This window comes from Sylvia atricapilla, chromosome Z, assembly GCF_009819655.1.
Source record: "Sylvia atricapilla isolate bSylAtr1 chromosome Z, bSylAtr1.pri, whole genome shotgun sequence".
NCBI classification, from domain to species: Eukaryota; Metazoa; Chordata; class Aves; order Passeriformes; family Sylviidae; genus Sylvia; species Sylvia atricapilla.
The window spans coordinates 43177615-43198652 of NC_089174.1; the positions used below are offsets into that span (position 1 = coordinate 43177615).

Genomic DNA, 21038 nt, shown 5'->3' on the forward strand with positions numbered 1-21038 from the left:
ATTTGCCCATTCTGAGACCAACCCAGGCCTCTTCCTTTCCCAGACACCAGAGCTCTTATCAGTGCAGGATATAAGGACAGTTGTTTCTATCCACATCAGCAGTGTCTCTTTGTTTGGTGAGGAACATCTGTTGGGAAGTTTCCATTGGCAAGGGAAATCTTTCTTACTTCAGTCATTTAGCCTTGACCCTTGGAGAAGCAAACCACAGCATGCACCTCAGGCAGCGGGATGGCCTGTGACCCAGCAGAAATGAGGATGTTGTGCTTTCTGATGTGCTGGCGCTGCCCACATGCCACTCACTCTCCTTTGCAGTGCCCCAGGAAACACAGCTCACAACCAAACATCAAATAAAGGAGAGATTTTACATTTTATATAAGCGTTTATTTACAACTTGTTTAACAACTGTACACACTTCTATCACCTTGGAAGCATTAGTGTATTTGTCTGGGAAAAAATATTAAACTTTTTGATTCCAATTATCATTAATGAGGTTTTTTTGTCTATATACAGGTATGTATATTAATATTGCTACCATAACAATCTGGTAGTTACACCATTTGTAGATGAACTGAAATGGGAAATTAATGTTTTGACACTCTAAGAATTAATTCTTTTACAGAAATTATATCACTGGCAACTCCACAAACAGTTATTATTTTGATAACTGATCAACATTTAATTCAGGACTGTCAAACAAGCTGCTATTAAGAAGGTAAAAGAGTTTTCTATGCAGCACAAATGAAGTTAGTATATCAGAGACATGCTGGAGATCAGCTCTGAGTTGAGAGCTCACAACCACTTCATGACAGAGATGTCAGGCAAATCTAATTAAAGTATCCAGCTCCCTGGCTGGCTCCACCTGACATCTCTCTGTTGCATTAGTAAACTCAAACAACTTTTGTCAAGCTAAACACACTTACATACAAATGTCATCAAGGCTCAAGAACAACTGATACTTAGTCTCTAATCTGCACAGACCACTTGGAGAAATGAGGTACTGCTCGGCATCACTTTGGGACATTTGTGGAGGCAGGTGCACAAAAAAAGCAATCCCCTCCTGCCCAGCACAGTGCCCTGATTTCAGGGATCCTGCACCCAGCCTGGCTTAGGGCAGGGTGTGGTCCCAGCCGAAGCAGCACTTGCAAATGAAAAACATACTATGCCTTTAACACCCAACTAAAGAAAGTTTTACTAGTAATGCTTGCCCTGACACATAACAAGGGATCAATGGCTAGGACCTGGAAAGACACAAATCCTTCAGCTTTCTGCCGACTCAGTCTGATGAAATGCTGCTGCATCTGCTGCACAAGTATTTGACTCATTATCACCAAACCCCAGATCCTGGCTGCAGGTCACGTCAGACTTCACTGTCCCTGGCCCTGGTGGACCAGAAAAGACATATATCCCCATCTGAAGTCTTTACGGACAGCTGTTAGCCAGAGCACCGGGTAGCCACAGTATTTGATACAGTATCCAGATGGGAAAACACCACAGTTCTCACTTGGATCCTAGTTCTATCCTTCACTCTGCTGCCTGGCCTCCTTGGCCATTCCTACCAGCCCATCCCTTTGCCAGGCAGTGCACACCACCCTGCTCTGCTGGGACACACGTCTGTCCTTTTTCCACGTTATTCTGCACAAGGACACGGACACTGTGGGATCAGGATCCCTGAGGACTGGACACAAGTGGGTGTCTCTGTGCACAAGGTGTGGCTCTGTCAGAGTCCACCTGATGTGCCAGGAACGAGGCAGGCACTGTGTGTGTGACCAGAAGAGACCGCAGAGACAAGTGGACACAACGCTTCTTCAGTGGGGGGGGTGCCCCCATGGCAAACAGGGCTGGAAACTCCTCTAACTGCCCAAGTAAGGAAAACTGTTCTTGGAGGCAGCAGAGTTCAAGTCAGTATGTCTGCCAGGATTAAGATCCAGGTGAGCAAGAATTGGGTTTTTCTATAACTGGATTCAAACCACTTAAGGTACTCAGCATTCAGACTTTTTAGTTTTTTAACAAATCCTATGGCTTGAAAGCCCCTTCCCCTGTTTTGTTACGTACTGACTCCTATACAATAAACCTCTTAACTTATAACACTACAGCACTCCCTTGTCTTCTGAATCTTGCCAGTACTGGATGTCCAATACAAAACAAAGATACAGTAGTACAAATGTGCAGATATTTAGGAATATTAAATAAGCAGCTCTTTAAATTAATATAGGCAGTACAAAGCATTTTGAGTTACACTGTCTACATATGGCAAATCTTATAGCTAAACTTCAAAATACAAAGAAACAGCCAAGCTAGTGCAATTGGAAATCAAATAGCTAAGACTGTGACAGGAGAAAGAAAAAAAGAAAGGAAAAAAAAATACAGGTGAAAGATAAACGATCCAAATTATACACTGGCAAGGACAGTCTGCAGATTACTGAAAGTGTAAATGACTCTCACACTTATGTCCATTCATGGTCTTTCCTCAGATTGTTTTAACAATTGTACAGATTGGAAAAAAAAAGTTTCTGAAAGAAACAAACAACACAGTTCAAATGTAGAGAGAAAAATACAACAGCCACAAACTACTGTGTATATACATATTAAGGAAGCAGGCAGTGCCTGTGAACAAAATACCACCTGGTAGTTTGCCTGGCTCGGAGATTATCAGATGAAACTTGCTTGGTTTTCTAAGGAAGATGGGATCGCCAAGCTGCAATTCGTTAGTCATTTCTCCTGGTAAAACACCTCCTTCGCTTTACTTTATTTGTTTAAAGACTCAAAGTGGATCCTTTAAGGGTGCAGGTGCTTTGAAATTTTAACAGTAACCGAAAGGCCTTTTAAGGAATTCATTAAGACTAGATTTTTATAGTTCGGTATATGAAAATGTTGTAAGAAGTCTGTGTGTTAATACTGTTAATCAGAATTAAATAAAGTGGACAGGCGGAAGTAAAATGGAGAGCTGACAGTGCTCTGTCAGTGTGCAGAACGCCTCCTGTTGAGTTGTGAATACAGGATTTCCTCTCTCCTAGCCTCATAGGAGACTTTTTGTGAAGAGAAAGATTAAGTGGAAGTGGGAAATAGGAAAGCCACTTCCCAGGATGGTAAGCTTCTCTGCAAGTAGATCCCCCTTTGAAATCAGATGGTCATGAGTCTTAAGTGTAGAACTGGTAAAGTTTGGTTATGCAGTCTGGACAGAAAAGCAAGTCATGCACTGAACAGTCCCTGTTACAATAATGCTGCAGGTCATGCAACCACATCACTGCAAATAAAAGAATAAAGAAGAAAGTTAAAAAGCAGATAACATATTACTGTTGAAAAAACCCAACAAAACAGAGAACAGAACAGGTCTTTTTAAAAGCAGTTTAGTAAGGCCACCTCTACTTAAGATTTGTGCAAATTCACAGGGAAAATACCTTTGCCAAGCAACTGTTCAAATTAACAGGAAGGTTACAGGCCTATAATTGGAAAAAGCAAAAAAAAAAAATAGCCTTGGTCAATATCTAAATTTAGCTGTAATTAAACTTCACACACTTCTGATTAAAATTCTTCAGGGCATCATTCTTAACTAAAATAGCTATGGAAAATAAGTTTACACAGCAATGAGTGAGTCTCAGGCATTCATGCTGTCAAGTACAACTGTTAAAAGCAAGATAAAGTGAAAGGTGCCCAACCAATTCTGCACATGTTAATATGCTAAAAGACAATCAGAATAACAACTGTCTTGAGCTCTAAGCACCACTGAAGGCATTTAAAGTTCATCAGAGCTCACCCTGTGCATGCGGCTCAGTATCACTGCCCCACTGCATTGGCAAGTTCTATCCCTTGCAGGCAAATAAAGGTTCAAATTGCTAGAAAATGATACACATTCTTGTTAAAGTAAGTTGAGTCAGAGTCACCAAGCAGTCAAGAAAGCACTCCACAATTGCTGTGGAAGGGCATCTAAGTTTGGAAGAAATTGGAGAGGTTGGCACAGTTGTGCATTGTCACTGATGCACCCTTTTTCCTGGTCAGTGTAATGGAATGCTTTTTGCTGGCCAGTGAATGGAACGCTTTACTGACACAGCTACGGTGCTTCCACTTTGCCCAAGCAACACAGATGTCCCTAATACAGCACTGGCACAGCACTTAATGGGCATTTTTGTGTTCATATTGCAAAGAGCAAACTGGCTTCACCGGACTGAAATTAGAGGCTGTTTCCCCACTTCCTTTTCCCTTCTATTGCACTGGTCAAAAACTGTTCTAAGAATGCTTCTTGTGATGGGACAATCCAGGTTAAATAAAAAAAAAAAGAGTATTTATGCCACAAGCTTGCATATCCCTCTTTTTTTCCTTCTCATCCGTCCACTCAGAATATCAACCATAATTGAAAAACAAACAGAAACACAGAGACACATATCAAATGGAATAAAAAATTAAACATATTCAAAGACTTCGAGGATATATATTTTAAGCAATCATTGTCTTTTAAGCTTGCTTGGCACTGCTTGGTGCATAAAGTTACACAGTTCAGGATTTATATGAAGATCACTGTAGCTATTCTATAAAAAATAAAAAGTTCAAGCTACATAAGCATGTACCTATTTTATAGTATATAAATGAATATAATCTATTCCTTTAGTCTCATCTGGCTATTCTTTAGCTCAAACTTACTATTTAGTAGCACTTCAAGTGTATGTTGCACATACACAGAAGTGACATTTCAGGCTTCTCTTTGAGTCATGCAGTACTTTTGAGAGGTCTTGTAAACTCAGGACAGTGTATTATCTTTCAAGGATGTAAAAATTCACCTATTAGTGCCCTTTCCTTATGAAAAATTCTTATCATGTTCTAAAAATAGTTGTATGTCACTTTCTCTATTTTAAAACCACCTGTTGAGGCAGCAACACATGGAAGAAAACAGAGATGCAAGATATGAGGGTAAATTCACTGAGCATAACCTGCTACTGCATCTGCAGCATCTTTAGAAAGAGACAGTTCATGCAGCAGGCAGTGTATCTAGGGAGGAGTGACAAAGATAATACAGAGCAGATTATAAATTTAAAAAACTGTGGCCTTATAATGTAATGCTTATAATTATTCCAAGACTTTTCTGATACTGCTAAACATAAGCTTTAAAATCTCTCTCAAAATCACTGATGCCTCCAGGAAATAAGTTTACTCTCCAGCTTACTAACCTTTTGTGACTGTGAACAATAACCTCTGCTTTACAGTATTTTAAATTATATAACTGATGTTACATTCAAATCCAAATCAAAAGCCTGAGGGTCACATTACAACTATTTTGTAACTCCATAAATACTACGCCACTGGGGATTTTCTCTTAAAATTCCATCCATTTTCATGATCAGACTAACAACATGAGCATGCTAACAGTAACAACTGGACTTTATGTTAGCCCTCTTCTCTTCAAGTTAGGTATAATCATTAGGGATTTAATTTCCACTTCCAGAATAAACTACTCTATACCCGTGGACATACTTGCTTTTGAAATATTTCAGATCTGTGCCATGCTAGCAGTAGTTAGCAGTTCTTCAAAGTGCTGACAAATGTCTGCTTTTTTAACAATTAAAAGAACCACGTTCCTCCTTCTGCAATTCTCTCATCTGATCATGAAGGACCTCTCTAATGCAAAGCAATGAAGAAAGTCAGCACCAGAAAGGAAAAGCTGCCCAACCATACCTGACTGACATGTATTTCCCTCTACTAGCAGTATTTTACACGTTGTATGGATCAGTCTCTGAGACCCATAGCAGCAAGACAGCTGCAAGAAATTTTACTGGGCAAATGGAATCTGTTTTCCATCTGGAAATGACACAATATGCAAAGGGGACTGAAGGATATGCAATTTTCCAAATGACTTTACATGCACAGCAAACGGCAGCAGAGCAAACTCCCGATAAGCCACTAGAGCCAACTAATGCAGAAATATACTTCAGGTCATCCTTCACTACCTTGGCAAGGACCGAAGGTGAAGGTAGAACCTGGACCACTATGAAGCTGACAGCAACAGCATCCCCCAGCAGATGAGGACTTCAATTACAGAAGTCAGCCCAAGTTCCTACTGATTCACTGACTACAATCTGACACCAATTTGTCTGGAAAGCTGTCTTGGTTACACTGTCAGGTGCTGTTTCAACGCCCCATGGAACGATGGTATGATTTGTCAAGTTTCCTAGAGATCCCCAGTCAACATCCATTCATTGCCTAATTCAATGACCAAACGCATTTTAAAAATTAACTTTATGTATGTCCCAATACTTTAATGAATACACAAAAATAAAATCAAAGAAAAACAGAGGATGAAGCTAGCTAAGTCCTCAACATGATACAATGGAGCTGACAGCAGAGTCAAAATTTACAGAGTTTCACTGTACCAGATGGAAGAAGTCTGAGATTGCAATGGCTGTTCAATGACAGCTTCTGCCTTATACACAAGCAAAACCTCTAATAGTTACTCAGTTAAAATTTAATTAGAAAGATAAAAACCTGGCTCAATTAGCTCAGGTTCTTAATTAATTTTTAAATGAAAATGAAAATGCAAAATGGTGAAAGAATACTCTTCTGATTTTTGTACTGACTAGCTGCTTGCATCTGCCTCCTCCATTTTCAAACCAAAAAAAATCACACTTTATTTTTAGTTATAGCCTGCAGGATCACTGACAAACTTCTGCTACTTTTCTGGACTTCCAGAGGGAAGAAAGACCACAGGAATAAGGCAATCCAATCAGCCATGCCAGGACATGTTCTTGATTCCTTAAGAGTGACAAACTGGAGGCATGGCTAGGATTCTACCTAGAAGATGATAATTTGCTCCAAAAACCTCACCACTTGGGAGTATATCCTGAAAAATCCTTTTAGCTTTTTATTTATACAATTTCAGGTGAGGAAAATACCTGCTAAATTTGGTTAGGAGCTACTGAAATTTGTCAATACAATCTTACTGGAAAACATGGGAGTCCACATTCTACCTAAAACGCATGTGCAAAAACCCATAAGAAGTCAGCATTGCATAGCTGACTGAGTGCAAAAATACCTCCCTCATCAATCCTTGCAAAAAGTCATTACGTTGGGCAAGAATAAAAAAGTCTCTATACAGTAAGTAAAATTGAAATACTGTTTTACTTCGTAAGAAAAAGGAAAGATAGCAACATTCAGGATAGTCTTCCTCCAAGAAGAAAATCCAACAAGAAGAAAATCCAGTGGTGACATTAAACTATCTTACAACTACCAAATCTACAGAAAATGTCAACACATCAGGACTATTAAACCCACTCAAAATCATTCAGGAAGCTGTTAAGTGTGTAGTCTCATACACTAGAGAAGAGAAGAAAAGCAAAAGCTACTTGCACATGTCAAAATACCAAAGACTTCAAAATTGCCAAAAAGCTTCTAAATTTTCTTGACAGCTTACACATACCACTTACTATTTGAGTTCATAATAAAGCACTAACAGGAACAGTCACTGTTAATTCTTTCATACACATATAAAAATGCCAGTGCTCCTTACAGAACAGAGCCACAAAAAACTTGCAGAAGCATTACTGCTAACACAAGTGACTTGCACTGGACAAGATTGCCATTTCATTATTTCCAAACACAATGAAAGGCATATTGTAGCCATTATATATTTACTTCATATTGCAATATACAAGTTGTATATTCCAGATGTATATTTACCTTTGCACTGTGGATGGAACACACAACCCTTAAATTATATTACTTCAGTTTTTAAAGCACTTAGAAAATACATATTATGATCCAAGTGATTATGTGTTGCTATCAAGAAAACAGGGAACTTGAATTTTCTTTTTATGTCATGTTTGATCAGATATGCTAAAAATTCAACTCTCTACAGAAGTATACAAACTGGACTGAACACATCCTTTTAGGTGAGAAACTATGCTTCAGCTCTAAACAATGAAAATATTTCTCCATTTATCTATTATCTTTTATTGGCACTTAATTAAATCTGTCGGAAAGATTATTCTGGGCAGATCCTCAGCACAGTGCCCAGGAAAGTACTCTAATGAACTCCATAGATGTTTTATCTCTGCCCTGGAGAACCTTTTGTCTTTAAGCTCAGTTGTACATTTTTTTTCTGTAGTGTAATCAGGACAGGATATAACACTGGCTTAGTAATTACCACTACAATTTTTATGTAAATAGTCTTTCTTGCCTCAGGGGAAAAAGTATTCCTAAAAACTTCTCAGACCTATCTAATGTGCTGAGAGAATTCTGTTCCATAGGTTGGGGCACTTGCCTATATTCTTTTATTACTCAAGGTGAGACAAATACACTGATAGCTCTCCTATATATGTATTTATTCCCTGGAGTAACAGTCTGAACTCCTTCTTTTTCTTAATACACACTGCTCACAAAGATATACAGCAAGCATGTAAAATAATGAAGCTGAACCGTTTAAATAAAGAAGCTGTTTTTGTGAAAGAGAAGGTATAAGATGTTCACCACTTGCACTCACCCACACACCAAGATTAAGAATGGATGTATGCAGCAAATTAAAGTAGTAAAGCACTGAAGAACAAAGAATTTAACTCCTCTAATTACTAACAGAAGACACAACAAATTACTTACTAGAACCAGACCTCAACTGAGTATATTTCTTTAAGAGTGCAGTACATTTTTAGGTTTTTATATTCAACACGAATTCTGGGAAATACCAGAATTTCTGCAAGTTTGTAAATTCCCAAAGACAAAATGATTGTTCACTTGCCTAACAATTACTGTGAGCAACGGTAAAGCTCAGATTCAATATGAGTCTTGTGTTGCTCTTTGATGCTATATAATGATGCTATCTATTTTTGAACTACAGAAAACACTTCAGTGTCTTATCTTCAAGGGAAAAGACAGAATCACAAAGAATAAGAGAAAAGCCAACAACCACCAAGAAGCAAAAAAAGCTACGAGAGACTAGAAAGTAGAAGCATAAGACAAGACCTCGAATCAGCATGTGTTCATTTCCTGTCTCTCAGGGGCATTAGCCTGTCATCAAAACTTGGGGGGCAAAACAGTAAAACAAATATTAACATAATAAAGGCAATTACTTTCATTCTAGTGTGCTGATTGTGTTCAGGTACTTTTAGACCTGCACCTAATTAAGAGCGATAAATAATTAAATTACTAGACAAAAGATTAAAAAAAATTAAAATTCCCATTAAGGCTTTATATCTGTCTTTCCCAAATAGCCCTTGGCAGTTTAGTAACAGAAAAAGTTAGCTAGATTAAAATGAGGAGCCCTGGAGCTTTAGGTATCCTTAGGTTCTTGCTCTGGGTGATAGAAAATGCTGTAATCTCAAACAGGAACATCAAATTCCCTCAGAGTGGTTTTGCTGCTGTTCACATACCGCATGTGGTAAAGAGTTCTTCAAGTTATTAAAATCGATTGCACAAGATCAGAAAAAGATATCCCCCACAAACTGCAATCATCTAGATAATTATAGATAGCATTTTGTATCTCAGTAAGAGACAGCAGATGGAATATATTGCCTCACTGAGCTACAGAAATTATCCATAACTTCCTTTGTATTATCTTTCTGCACATAAGAAACTTGCAATGTCTCATCTAATTTTTGCAAGCACAGCCCATACCAGTAATACAGTGCATAAGTACAGAAAATTTTTAGAAAACTATTTTTTCCCAAATGTGAGGAATAAAAGACAAAACTATATGTAGAATTCAGCTGGGCAGGGGGGGCAGGTGTGTAACTGGAACTGAAAATATTTTTCAGACACATACTGAATGCATATCTTAGCCCAGATTGAAACAGATTATGCACTTGAGGATAAAACAATAGTACCTAAAAATATCATTCAACGTTTATTACGCTTTAATCTTGGTGTGCTTGTTTTAATTATCTGTTGCTCATTCTATCCAAATTTTGATTTAAAACAGACATTCAGATGATTGATAAATGCTAGTATCTTTTCTCTAAAGGGATTTATGCAAAAATAAACGTCTCCACTTAGAAGGGCATTAAAATCAGGTGAAAGAATAAATTTAAAAACCAACTGCATGTGTATTAGAGTCCAAAGTCTCTCTAAATAAAGACCTAAATTTAAAATCAGTCTCTAAATTTAAAACTGAAGCCCAACAAGATGTATGATTATGAAACTTCCAGCCAATACTCAGTTTTTCTGTGTCCATCAATTCTTTGACAAAAATTACAGGAAATGCATAGAACTGGTCAGGGAAAATGCACAAATTTGTAGAAACAGAACCTAAATAAGAAGAGCCTCCATCCACTGATCAACATGAAGGCATTATAACAATTGATCAACTATATGCTAAAAAGGCAGTACAACAAATCACAGCCAGTTTCCAACAAAGTCAGCAATAAACTCACCTGAAGGCACTGGTACCATTAGTAAGGCAACTGATAACAATTATACCCTGAATCAATATTTTAAAAGCCAGTCTTTTAGTAGGGGATAACAACTGGAATACATTAACAATATTAACTGGGGCCTTGATCCATTATGTATTGTTCATCCATAATCATAAAGTTTTAGAACAAATGTCCTTTTAAAATGGATGATAGAATAGCAGATTAGCACATGCTAAATACTTCTTGACCTTTTCAAAATACGTATTTAAGCTAACACTTGACAAAGAAGAGTGGAGTAAACCATTTGAAAATATTAATCTCTACCAGCAAAAGAGCTAACACCAGTTGATAAAGAAAAACCTGGAAAAAGTCATCCTGCTTCCCTAAATACCAAGAGTAAGAGCAAACTTTGCACTTAGGAGATTAAAAAAAAAACCCCAATCTTTCTTTCTTTGCATTGGTGAGTTTTCTAGTATGAAACAAATTTCACAATAATATTACAATCCAACTTTGCATGTCTGTAATGAGATTTCAGCATTTTTCTGAAGCAACAGGATAGGAGATGAAATAAAAAGCTAATTCCCTTTGAAAAAAACAGTCTTATAAAGCATAACAACGCTTACAGGCATCAAAGTGCGAACTGGAATAAGAAATCTACATTGTCATATGGTCCACATGAGGTTTTTCATAAGAGACCAGGCTTCATACAAATGAGACTGTTATTATACAGCACTCCTTTAGATGTTTTCAAAATTTTGGCACATTCAGAAAACGCAGAGAGAAATTAACTCCAAAAAATATAAGCAAAGGGTATTACAGAGCAATGAGAAAGCATAATAAAATCCTTTCCTGAACTGTAAAATAACAGCAGTAACAAAGGAGAAAGAGAAAGGATGCTGGTTTATTTTCCTTGAATGTTGTCACTTGCAATAGAAGTGGCCTGGATCACAGGGCAGCTTTCTCTTTAAGGGCAAGGCTTCTCTACCTTGCTGTTGCTGGCTGGACATGACCAGGGTAAGATCTCCTTGTGCTCGTGGCTTGCCTTTGTCTAGCCAGGAAGGACTGTCCTGAGCCTGTACTAGCCAGTCTGTCTTCTGCTGCTTTTTTATGCAGAGTCATCCCCTATGGACAAGGAGAAATTCTTAGTGAATACCAATACAAAACACCAAACAACTTAATTAATTTACATTTTGTTCATTATTTCTGTCTTCACACTGATTAAACTGTTATGAACTCCACACACAAAGCATCATATTTTCAAGGACAAGGATAAGATATTGTTCCTAATGCTTTGTGTGGAACTCCTCCTCTTCCCCTGCAATCGCTCTCCAGGTTTAGATTAACCACCTAAGAACACAATATATGCTTCTCATGGCAACTGGACAGTTCTTTCCAAAACGGCCCTCCTCCCAATTCCTGACACGTTTCTGTTGACCTAGCATGTTGACCTAGAACAGTACTTTTCTTCTGAAATAAGTTTAGGTATTGTCATCCTCTGTGGAAACAGCAGCTCACATGTCAGAAGCTCATCTTGGGAAACAGTATGTTCTCATCAGGCAAAAACACAACGAGGAAATCAAGAAAGCTGTGGTGGGTTGTGCAGTTGTGTATAAAAGCAGAGGCTAATTAAAGAATGATACAGACAAAGCTATCAGTGTTAGTGTTCATGACACTAGTAGTACCAAAGTTATCACCTTAGTGTTCATGATAGGTCACTGAACTATGGGTCTTATCTCAGGCTTGTCTTCTACTTGTTAGTGGGACAAATGTCATAAAATTGGCCAAGGAAACTGGTCACTTGAAAATATCTTCAATAGGTAAACAATTCAACCACTGCTTGAGTTTAGACTTGCTATTCATGAACACAAGATTCATTACACAATTGTAAGATGAATGGCTTTGATTGTGCCCCTTCATTAGAGACAACTGGAAGACTGGAGAGTGGTGAATCAAAGTAAATTTGAGCACTGTAATTTGCATCGGTGAAGGGCTGGGACTACAAAATAATGATCTGAGCCATTTTTAATTTTAAAACTTGAAAATTACAAACTTCATTTTTTATTTTCCCCAAGGTTATTATAGGAACATACTCTTACATAGAGATAACTTAAATTACTGGAAAGTATTTGCTTCTGTGCTTGCGTGTTGGAAAATGCTTTTCAAACAAAAATACTGTAAATGAATGGATGCTCTTATAAACATATCAGAAACAAACAGCATTAATAGTTTCTTTCTTTTTTTTTCTTTTCAATTAGAAGGTTTGTGAGATTCTTACCATGTTGTACCAGGCACTAACGATAAATTTCTCCTCCATTTCTCTTTGATTTTTTGTTTTCTCATATTCTTTCTATAAAACAAAAAACCCATATATTTAAAGCCAAAATATAATAGAAGTGTTAGTCCCCAAGGAAAAAGCAATGAGTTTTTACCACAAAACACAAGGATTACTACCTCCAGGGAATGAAACATTCTGTCCCGCTCCTGCAACTGATTTTTCAGTGCCTGAATCTCAGGAGCAGCACCCTGGTTCTGTTTAGGATCTAATGTGCGGATGACCTGCAAGAGAAAACAAGTTTGTTTTTTCTACCAAATCCTGCAAAAACAAACTTGTAAAGAAATTAAAACCTTTTAAGTCAGGCTAAAAAATAATTAAAAAGTAGCTTAAAAATGTCTACCTCTCTTATTAACTGTGACATATTAAAGCATCTGAACAAGGCCCTCTTTCTACAGGACCAGCAAACAAAACTACTGACAAAAAAAGTGATACCTTAAAGGTTCAGTATTCCAGACTCACATTTGCAGTTCTTAACCCACGCTACACTACTTGCAGCCATAGTGACAGAGACAGCTTCTGTAAGGTTTCTCTCCTCCTAGATATAATTTTCCTGCCTGTCAATTTCTCCTGCTTGAGGAACGACTGCTTCTGTCCTTATGGACATTTGCCATGATTCCCCTACTTGGGGTACCAGGTGCTGTATCTCTGTAGCTCCGTTCAGCCAAGAAGCACTCCATGGCACATGCCTAATCGTTATGATACTAAAAAGTTGAAGGGACACCTGGTACACTTGTATATGTCATCCAAGAGTGCTAGGAAACAGAGCTAAACCAAGATAAAATCCAGCAAAATGCCTGAATTATTAAGCATTTAATAGAAAATGGCTTGAACCTTTTTAACAACTTCTGGCCATACAGAAATAGATTTCTCATCTTTTATCTTTCTACCTATTTGAGTTGTGTCCAGATGCTGAAATAGAACAATGCTTTAAATTTTAGTGAGACATTTTTACTGTAGGCTAAACATAAATCCTATGAGGAGTGGCTGAGGGAGTGGGGGTGTCCAGCCTGGAGAAAAGATGGCTCTGGGAGACCTTATCACACTCTCCTTGAATGGAAGTTGTAGCCAAGTGGGGGCTGTGGCCTCTTCTCCTAAGCAACAAGTGACAGATTGAGACAACATTGCCTCAAGCTGTGCCAGAGAAGGTTTAGGTTGGATTGTTAAGTATAGGAAAGAGTTGGCTAGGGAGCTTGTGTAGTTGCCATCCCTGGAGGTGTTCAAGAAACTGGATGCGGCACCTAGTGCCATGGTCTAGCTAACACAATGGTGACCAGTCAAAAGCTGACTTGATTGATCTTGGCGATCTTTTCCAAACAAAATTATTCTATGATTCTACTTTATAAAAGCAGGCAATTTTTATAAAGAAATGCTCATTAGACCTGGATACACCTTCCATAGAGGAAGACTATAATGATTCTACAAAAAAAAAACCCTGCACCCAAACCTATTAACAACAAACCTAACACAAATAAAATGAAAGTTGATAAAAGGACAACAAGAAGTTAACCTAACTAATTAATGCTACTGTCATATAAAACACCCTTTAGTAATACAGCACATACAAATAAACAAATCTTACTGAAAGGGGAAAAGCTGTCTTTCAGTGGAATATAATCTAAGTCACAGCAACCAATATAAAACAGTGGGGCAGGGAGACAGCGATATTTGTTTAAAATTCCTGAAGACCTTTCACAAGAAATAATTCAGGAAACTCCACAGAAGTAAAGAAAGAAAGCATAAAATTTTGCCAAATTAGGAACATACTTATAAATTTCATTGTAATGATACACATTTAAAGACACTGATATGCTTTTAAGAAACTCAAAATAGCAAAGTATAGTACCATAATATTGCCACTTCAAAGCTAGTAGTATAACCATATTCCCCATACTTAAATATTAGTCACCTTCTTGACAGAACCATAAATTAAGCAATAAAGGCAAAAGAGAATGCTGAACATCATCAGAGAAATCTAACAACTACTGAAGGTGATACAGTCAAAAAGATCACTTTACTACATAAAGGCATCAATAAAAGAGTCCCAAAAATGGGGTTATCTTCTCAGAATTAATCCATATTAAATACTGAAACAATAAGATGATAATCAATGGAGCTTCCTTCTCTTTAACTTAGTGTGTATACAGATCCATCCTTCATTTTCGCTTCACAGAGGGGACATGTAATACAGTCTCTGTCGGAAAGGGATAATTAACATGGAACATATTTACTTACACTTTTAGCCTTTTCCAAATACTTTTTGTATCGTTCTTCCATTTGCTTCATTTCTTCCTCCTTTTTACGTAGAGCTTCTTGTAATTCCTCAATTTTAAGTGCTTTATGTCAGGAGATGCACACATTGGAAAACAACATCATTATACTATGCATATTTTCATGTAATACAAGCAAATATGAATTTTTCTTGTTTTATGTAAGAGGAGTAATTCCTTATAGGCACAACTCCTGCTTAAATTTACTGAACTGTAACATAGATACTAAATTTAATTTCCCCCTCACATTTTCTTAAGCAGCAATCAAGATCAGTAGGACAATTTAATTGCACAGATTTTTCCTGTGTTGGTGTAAGAACATGTCAAGCCACTATTACTTCTACATCTTCTATACAACTTCTCAGATCTCAGAAAACAAAATTATATTTTTTCATTTTTTCCTCCATCTCACTACAAATAAGAATTTCATCATAAACCAGAAGAGCTGCCATTGGTTACAATCTTTTGCCTTGTTCTAAAATAACTAGTCTTGAAAAATACGGACTACCTCCCTCATTACTTCTCCGGAAAAAACGTAGCAGTAACGGGCTAAAAACCATCTAGATGCTAGGTTCTACATACCATCTGAGCAATATGATACATATCTTATATTCTCTTTAACTATTAGTAGAAAGTTTGCTCAAATTACAACACATTTTTGGAAACACATTGAAGGAATAATACACACTGGAAGTAAAAATGAGTCATGAAAACAGCAAGCATCTTCTAAAATATGGTCTTATGAGCCACAACAGTTTTGGACAGGTGAGGTTCAACAGCAGTGAGCTGGTATTTCTACAGCCAGTGATATAGAGGTTTGGGACTAGATGATCTTTAAGGTTTATTCTAACCTCTTAGCATTCTGATTTCTTACTACTGTGTCTCTACAATGTTTCTAAATGTTAAAAGCAAGTGTAAGTGTTAAAAGCATCTTTTTGGTCACCCTAGTTTCCAGAGACACTAACAACATACATGTCACCTCCATTAAAAATGTACATTTTGCTTACCTGACACTTCCTTTAGGTATTATAATTAAAGACGTTGCACATGAAATAATTTAAAAACAAAAGAAATGGACTGCACAGGTAACTCACAACTGTTGTTGCATCTTGGTTCCAAATCTTCAATAATAGCTCGTTTCTTCTGTAGCTCATTGTTAGCCTCATGGAGCTTCTCACTGTTACAAACCACAGAAGCACACATTGTTTCACCAGCAGTATTACTGTGCTTGAAACGAACACTAAGCCATACAGAAAATCCTCCGAGAGAGAGATTATTTCTAAGGGCATGCTTGTTTGTTTTTTTTTCTGCAGAGCAGAACAAAGTGACAATATTACTACAGAAATATTTGTTAGGTAAGATGAAAAACATTGCTCTGTATGGAAAACTGCAACAGCAGTTTCTTTGTCAGTAACTATACTTAATTTAGAACTTAGAGTTAACTGCACAATGAGGGCCTAAAATGAATACTCATAACTGATATTACATTGAGGAAAGAATGGCTAAACCCAAAGACAACAGAAGCTTCTTTTTCCAGGACAGTCAAAAAGCTTAGGGTAGTAAAATATGTGCAAAAATAGCACAATAAAATGACAGCACTTCACAATGGTTTTCTATGAAAAAAAAAAATGGAATCTGAACAGCAGATTCCCAAATATTCCTGTGTTATCAAATCTTAGTTGAATATTTTCCAGATCCATGATTAATGACTGTGTGCCTTCCTTACTATATGGAAAAACACATCATTTCAAACCACAAACAAAACAGGCAAACAAAAATACTTACAGATGTTCTTCAAGTTTCTTTTTCAGAAGAACTGACTAAAAAGAAAGTTAAATGTTTTAATGTATTGTGAGGCTTTAACATATTTTAAAAATTATATTAAAACATGCAATTTTGACATTCTAACCAAAATCCAACTTTTTTAGTTCAGTTTTAGTTCCCAACTGTAAAGCATCAGTGGTAGCAACCTTTCTCATCATAGATGTGTGACTTTAGTAAAATTAGAAACCCTTTAGAACTTCACAATTATTTTCCCAGGAACTAGATCAATAAAAGCAAGATCCATAAAAGACAGAACTCTAAGGCAGTTGTTTTAATTTGTTCAGTACTTTGTATTGGAATGTGCAGCAAAATTTGCAAGAGCTGTCCTCTTTTTGCAAAAACCAATATTGCACTGCAATTTGCATAAGACATGTTGCAAATTAGAAGCAAATTCCCATCCCCACAGAAACCAGAATGAGTAGAGTATTTCTAACTACAGTGTAGCAAAAATGTCACCTTTTTTGTATTTCTTATCTTTATTGATTACAGACAAATAAAAATCACTGAACAACTTACAGTGTTCCACTTTCTGGTTAAATCACATTTAGATAAGCTCTTTGAATAAAAACTTTGAAGTAATTTTTAAATTTTAAACTCACTTCATATACAGTGAATATCTTTCAAAAGGAAAAAAAAAACCCAAACTGAAATGACTATGAACTGAAAGTAGTGTTAAGTAAATAGAAAGCCATACTCACAATAGCCTTGAGCAGAAGCCCATGCCAAGAAACAGAGATGACATTAGTATAAAGCAAAACAGCAGCCAACAGAAGAAACTATTTAGAAAGTCATGAACAGAAAAAGTTAAAGCTATGTATTTTTCACACATGTGCAATTTCTTCCTGTGTACTCATGAGCAATTTCATCTTGTTACATTTTCTAAAGCATGTCTCTAAACCAAAAAATATAAAAATAATAAAGAAGCACATTTACAAATCACTGTGTTTAAATCAGAATTCCAAAGGAAAACAACTGCTATTTTGGAAAGTAATTAAAGAACAAAAATCATACAACTAATAAAATCAAGGAAAATAGCCAGTCTGTTGGGCTACAACCAGAATTAAGGGATGCAGGTATTTTTGTGGTGTGATGCTGAGTTGTGTTATTGCTACGCTAATTGAATACAAAGCAAATGTAAAATATTTAAATCTGCAACTGCCTTTTTAGTTTGTATTTATACAAACTAAATGGGATTATTATTAATCCCATGGGAGGCTGAGCATGTGACTGATGGTCCACAACACCATCAGAATATAAGATAAAATCATCAACAAAATTATTTCATTGTTTTTCTTCAATGTTCCTTCAACAAAGATTTAGTTACCTTGCTAGAGAAAAAATGACTCTGTGCACTCAAAAAGCTTTTTTGTTTGTTTGGTCATACTTCAAAATACTGTCTTTGATCACATTCCTGGGTCATGTTTTTTCATTATTACAGAAGAGAGTTTCTTATTGCATGACAAGAAAGGTGGGAAGCCATAAAAACAAGTTAATATGGCTCTACTGACTTCACAGTCAGAAGTTTGCAGCAGCTAAGGATCTGCAGGTTTTGACCATTTGGCTTTTTTTCTTTTCCAGTCCTCTGAACAACTGCAGCTACACCACCTTTTCTGTAACAAAAAATATTTGTATGCATCTACCAGTCACAAATCATTTTAACTGTGCCCATAACTTATATCCAATCATTTAGGGGACTACTGGCTGGCTGGGACAAGAAAGGGAGAAAGTTGGAAGCAGTGCCCACTTCCCTAAGGTAATAAAACCAAAATTTAACTCAGCTTTTTTTTTTTTTTTTTTTTTTTTTTTTTGCATCTTTGTACTGCACTTGGGTTTGTCTTGAAACAGACACAACTTCCAGTCAATACTGATGCCACTTGTGTATTATTTAGATAGTACCTGCACTGTTGAGGGAGTAACCCCTCTCCCAACTAGACAGACTATGTTTTCACAAGTAAAGAACTAATTGTGATAAAAGCCCAAAAAACTAAAAGAAGCTGAAATAAGTTTACCCACATTAACTGACCTAAGACACATGTTTAGGAAAGACAATAAAACACTCCATGTGCCATTCTAGGCACCCCAAGATCCTGTACATACTTGGCAGATAAATTCAAACAGATCACTTTAAAAATGAGCAAACATTACTTCTGGGATTTTCACAGTATCAGTAAGCTTTAAAGACTCATACAAATCTAAAACGTAATTACTATAATTGTTGTTCTCTCATAGGAAGATGAATCTCCTAAACACTACAGAAATAAAAGCGTTTTTGCTTGACGTTCTTTTCATGGTCAAAGCAGTCAAAGGAAAAAGTGTGTCCCCTTTTTCATGGCAAAATTTGGTTTAATTTTAGATGTTAAGGTTAGGGGCAGATGGCTGGGTTTTGGTCTGAGGTTAAGCTAATTTAGCAGGGTATGGGAAACTACAGGTCATGACTTCAAAAGACTGTTGGATGAGATTGGTAACACTGTAAGGTGATGAAAGTCACAAAACAGCATCATGATGGATGGTCAGATTTCAAGGATGCTGAGAATAATGGTTTGGGTCGGAAGGGACTTTTAAAGGTCACACACTTCAACCCACTGCAACAAGCATGGAGGGACATCTTCAACTGGATCATGTTGCTCAGAGCCCTCTCCAACCTGGCCCTCAATATTCCATTCCACAACTTCCCCGGGCAACTTGTTCCAGGGCCTCACCAAATAAAAACGTGGCTAAACTTTATGGGTAACTGAAGAGATAACAGAGTTCTGGGTATCTTTTAGGGGAGGTGTTGTATCAGAAACAGCATGTAAGGCCATGACCGCATATGTTACATTATGAAAAACATTAGGTGTGTGATGGATTTAACAAGTGGAGCAGAGGTGTTTATATAAGAAGGCATTAGGGCAGAGAACAGGAGAACAAGGATGATAAAAGACATTGATAGGACATGCAAATGATGCAGCCAAAGCTGTTCAGGTAACTGTTGCGTAGCCCCACATGACTACTGCATTCTGGAGGATAATAAATCAAGCCTATTCTAAGCACACCAGACACATCTGAGTTAATTCTGTAGTCTGAAAGATGGGGATAAGGAGGCCGTTGCCTGGCCTGGTAACACTCAGATGGACTAATCATGCATCCCAACAAAATATGTCAGTGCCCATTACAGGCCCAATGGCACAGAGCTGCCTTCCACTGCACATCAATACAAAATCAAAACTGTCCTTGTGGACCTTGGCACATAGCTTGTAACACTGCAAAGACACTTGCCTGGGTTATGGTACTACCTCTACATCTTTTGGGACATATTTAAAAACCCCTTCACCTTTAAAACCAAACAAAACTTTAAAGAAAAGAAACGGAAACAAACATGAAGAAAACCAACAAAAAACAAACCTGAACTCTCACCATACATTTCTGGACTGGATTAAAATAAAGTGTCAGTTTTCTGGATTAAGTCCATTTACAGTATAAGTACATAAAAATAGGGATTTCAGTGCATTGTTGCAGAAAACCAGCAAAAAACCAAAGGAAATTAGCTGAAAATTATGTACTGGTGAACTGTATGCTGTGTCTCTCCCATCGCTTTTTCGTGTGTTTCTGAAGAATCACTCTTTTTGTACAGCTAACCTACATATAACTCAAGTAGCCTCAGCACATCTTTGACCTACTTGACCAGCTGGGTTTAACTTCTGAGATTTACTCTGCTTTACAAGGGAGACTGCAGGAGGAGACCAGAGGTTCTTGCATCCTCAACACCTCCCTGAGTCTACGCTCACTCTTTTTCTTCCTTAAGAGTAAATGAAATCCTACAGATCAAACTCAGCAAAACAGGCCATGGGATCAGTGCCTATAAATCACCACTGCTATGGTAAGTAAGACCAATATAAAATATAGGTGAGTCCAGACACCCTAAATTACTGCCCCAACCACAGCCTCAAAAGAGACACAATTAAAATTACAGTAAATAAAGCTGAATACAATTTGTCGGGGATCATTTACAATACTCAGTATCTGAGAATAATTCTTTCATATTTTTGTTCACCCTGAAAAAATTCTGGCAAATAATCAAGACAATTAAGAACTTCTCAGAATAGAGATATTCTAATATGCGTTATAAAATACATTCTAATTTATTCAGGAAAATAATCTTGTTGGAAATCAACTAGGTGTTTAACATTCATATATTTTATTCTGAAAATTAAAAGGGTAAACTAAATTTAAAACACTCTTAAATGAACATAAGTATCTAGTGAAAAAACTTTCACTATTTCATACAGATTTGTTAAAACAAACCCA

The 21038-nt window shown here is 36.9% G+C and overlaps 1 protein-coding gene across 4 annotated transcripts in view; it reads right to left on the minus strand.

The window, feature by feature from the left end:
- The window catches only part of HOOK3 (hook microtubule tethering protein 3), a 563324-nt gene that overhangs the window by 480656 nt on the left and 61630 nt on the right, over positions 1-21038 (minus strand). The window contains exons 17-24 of one of the 4 annotated variants that reach the window (XR_010745659.1): positions 17453-17530; positions 16716-16750; positions 16025-16107; positions 14896-14996; positions 12780-12884; positions 12604-12675; positions 11314-11450; positions 366-3244 (exon numbers count right to left, since the gene is read on the minus strand). Coding sequence is in view for 3 of the 4 variants with exons in the window: in XM_066338378.1 (XP_066194475.1) it covers positions 3229-3244; positions 11314-11450; positions 12604-12675; positions 12780-12884; positions 14896-14996; positions 16025-16107; positions 16716-16750; positions 17453-17530 (627 nt within the window). In the remaining variant the exon portion in view is untranslated. Of the gene's footprint in view, positions 1-359; positions 11451-12603; positions 12676-12779; positions 12885-14895; positions 14997-16024; positions 16108-16715; positions 16751-17452; positions 17531-21038 lie in introns of those variants that run through there. The other 3 variants (XM_066338378.1, XM_066338379.1, XM_066338380.1) reach the window with 3 other exon arrangements.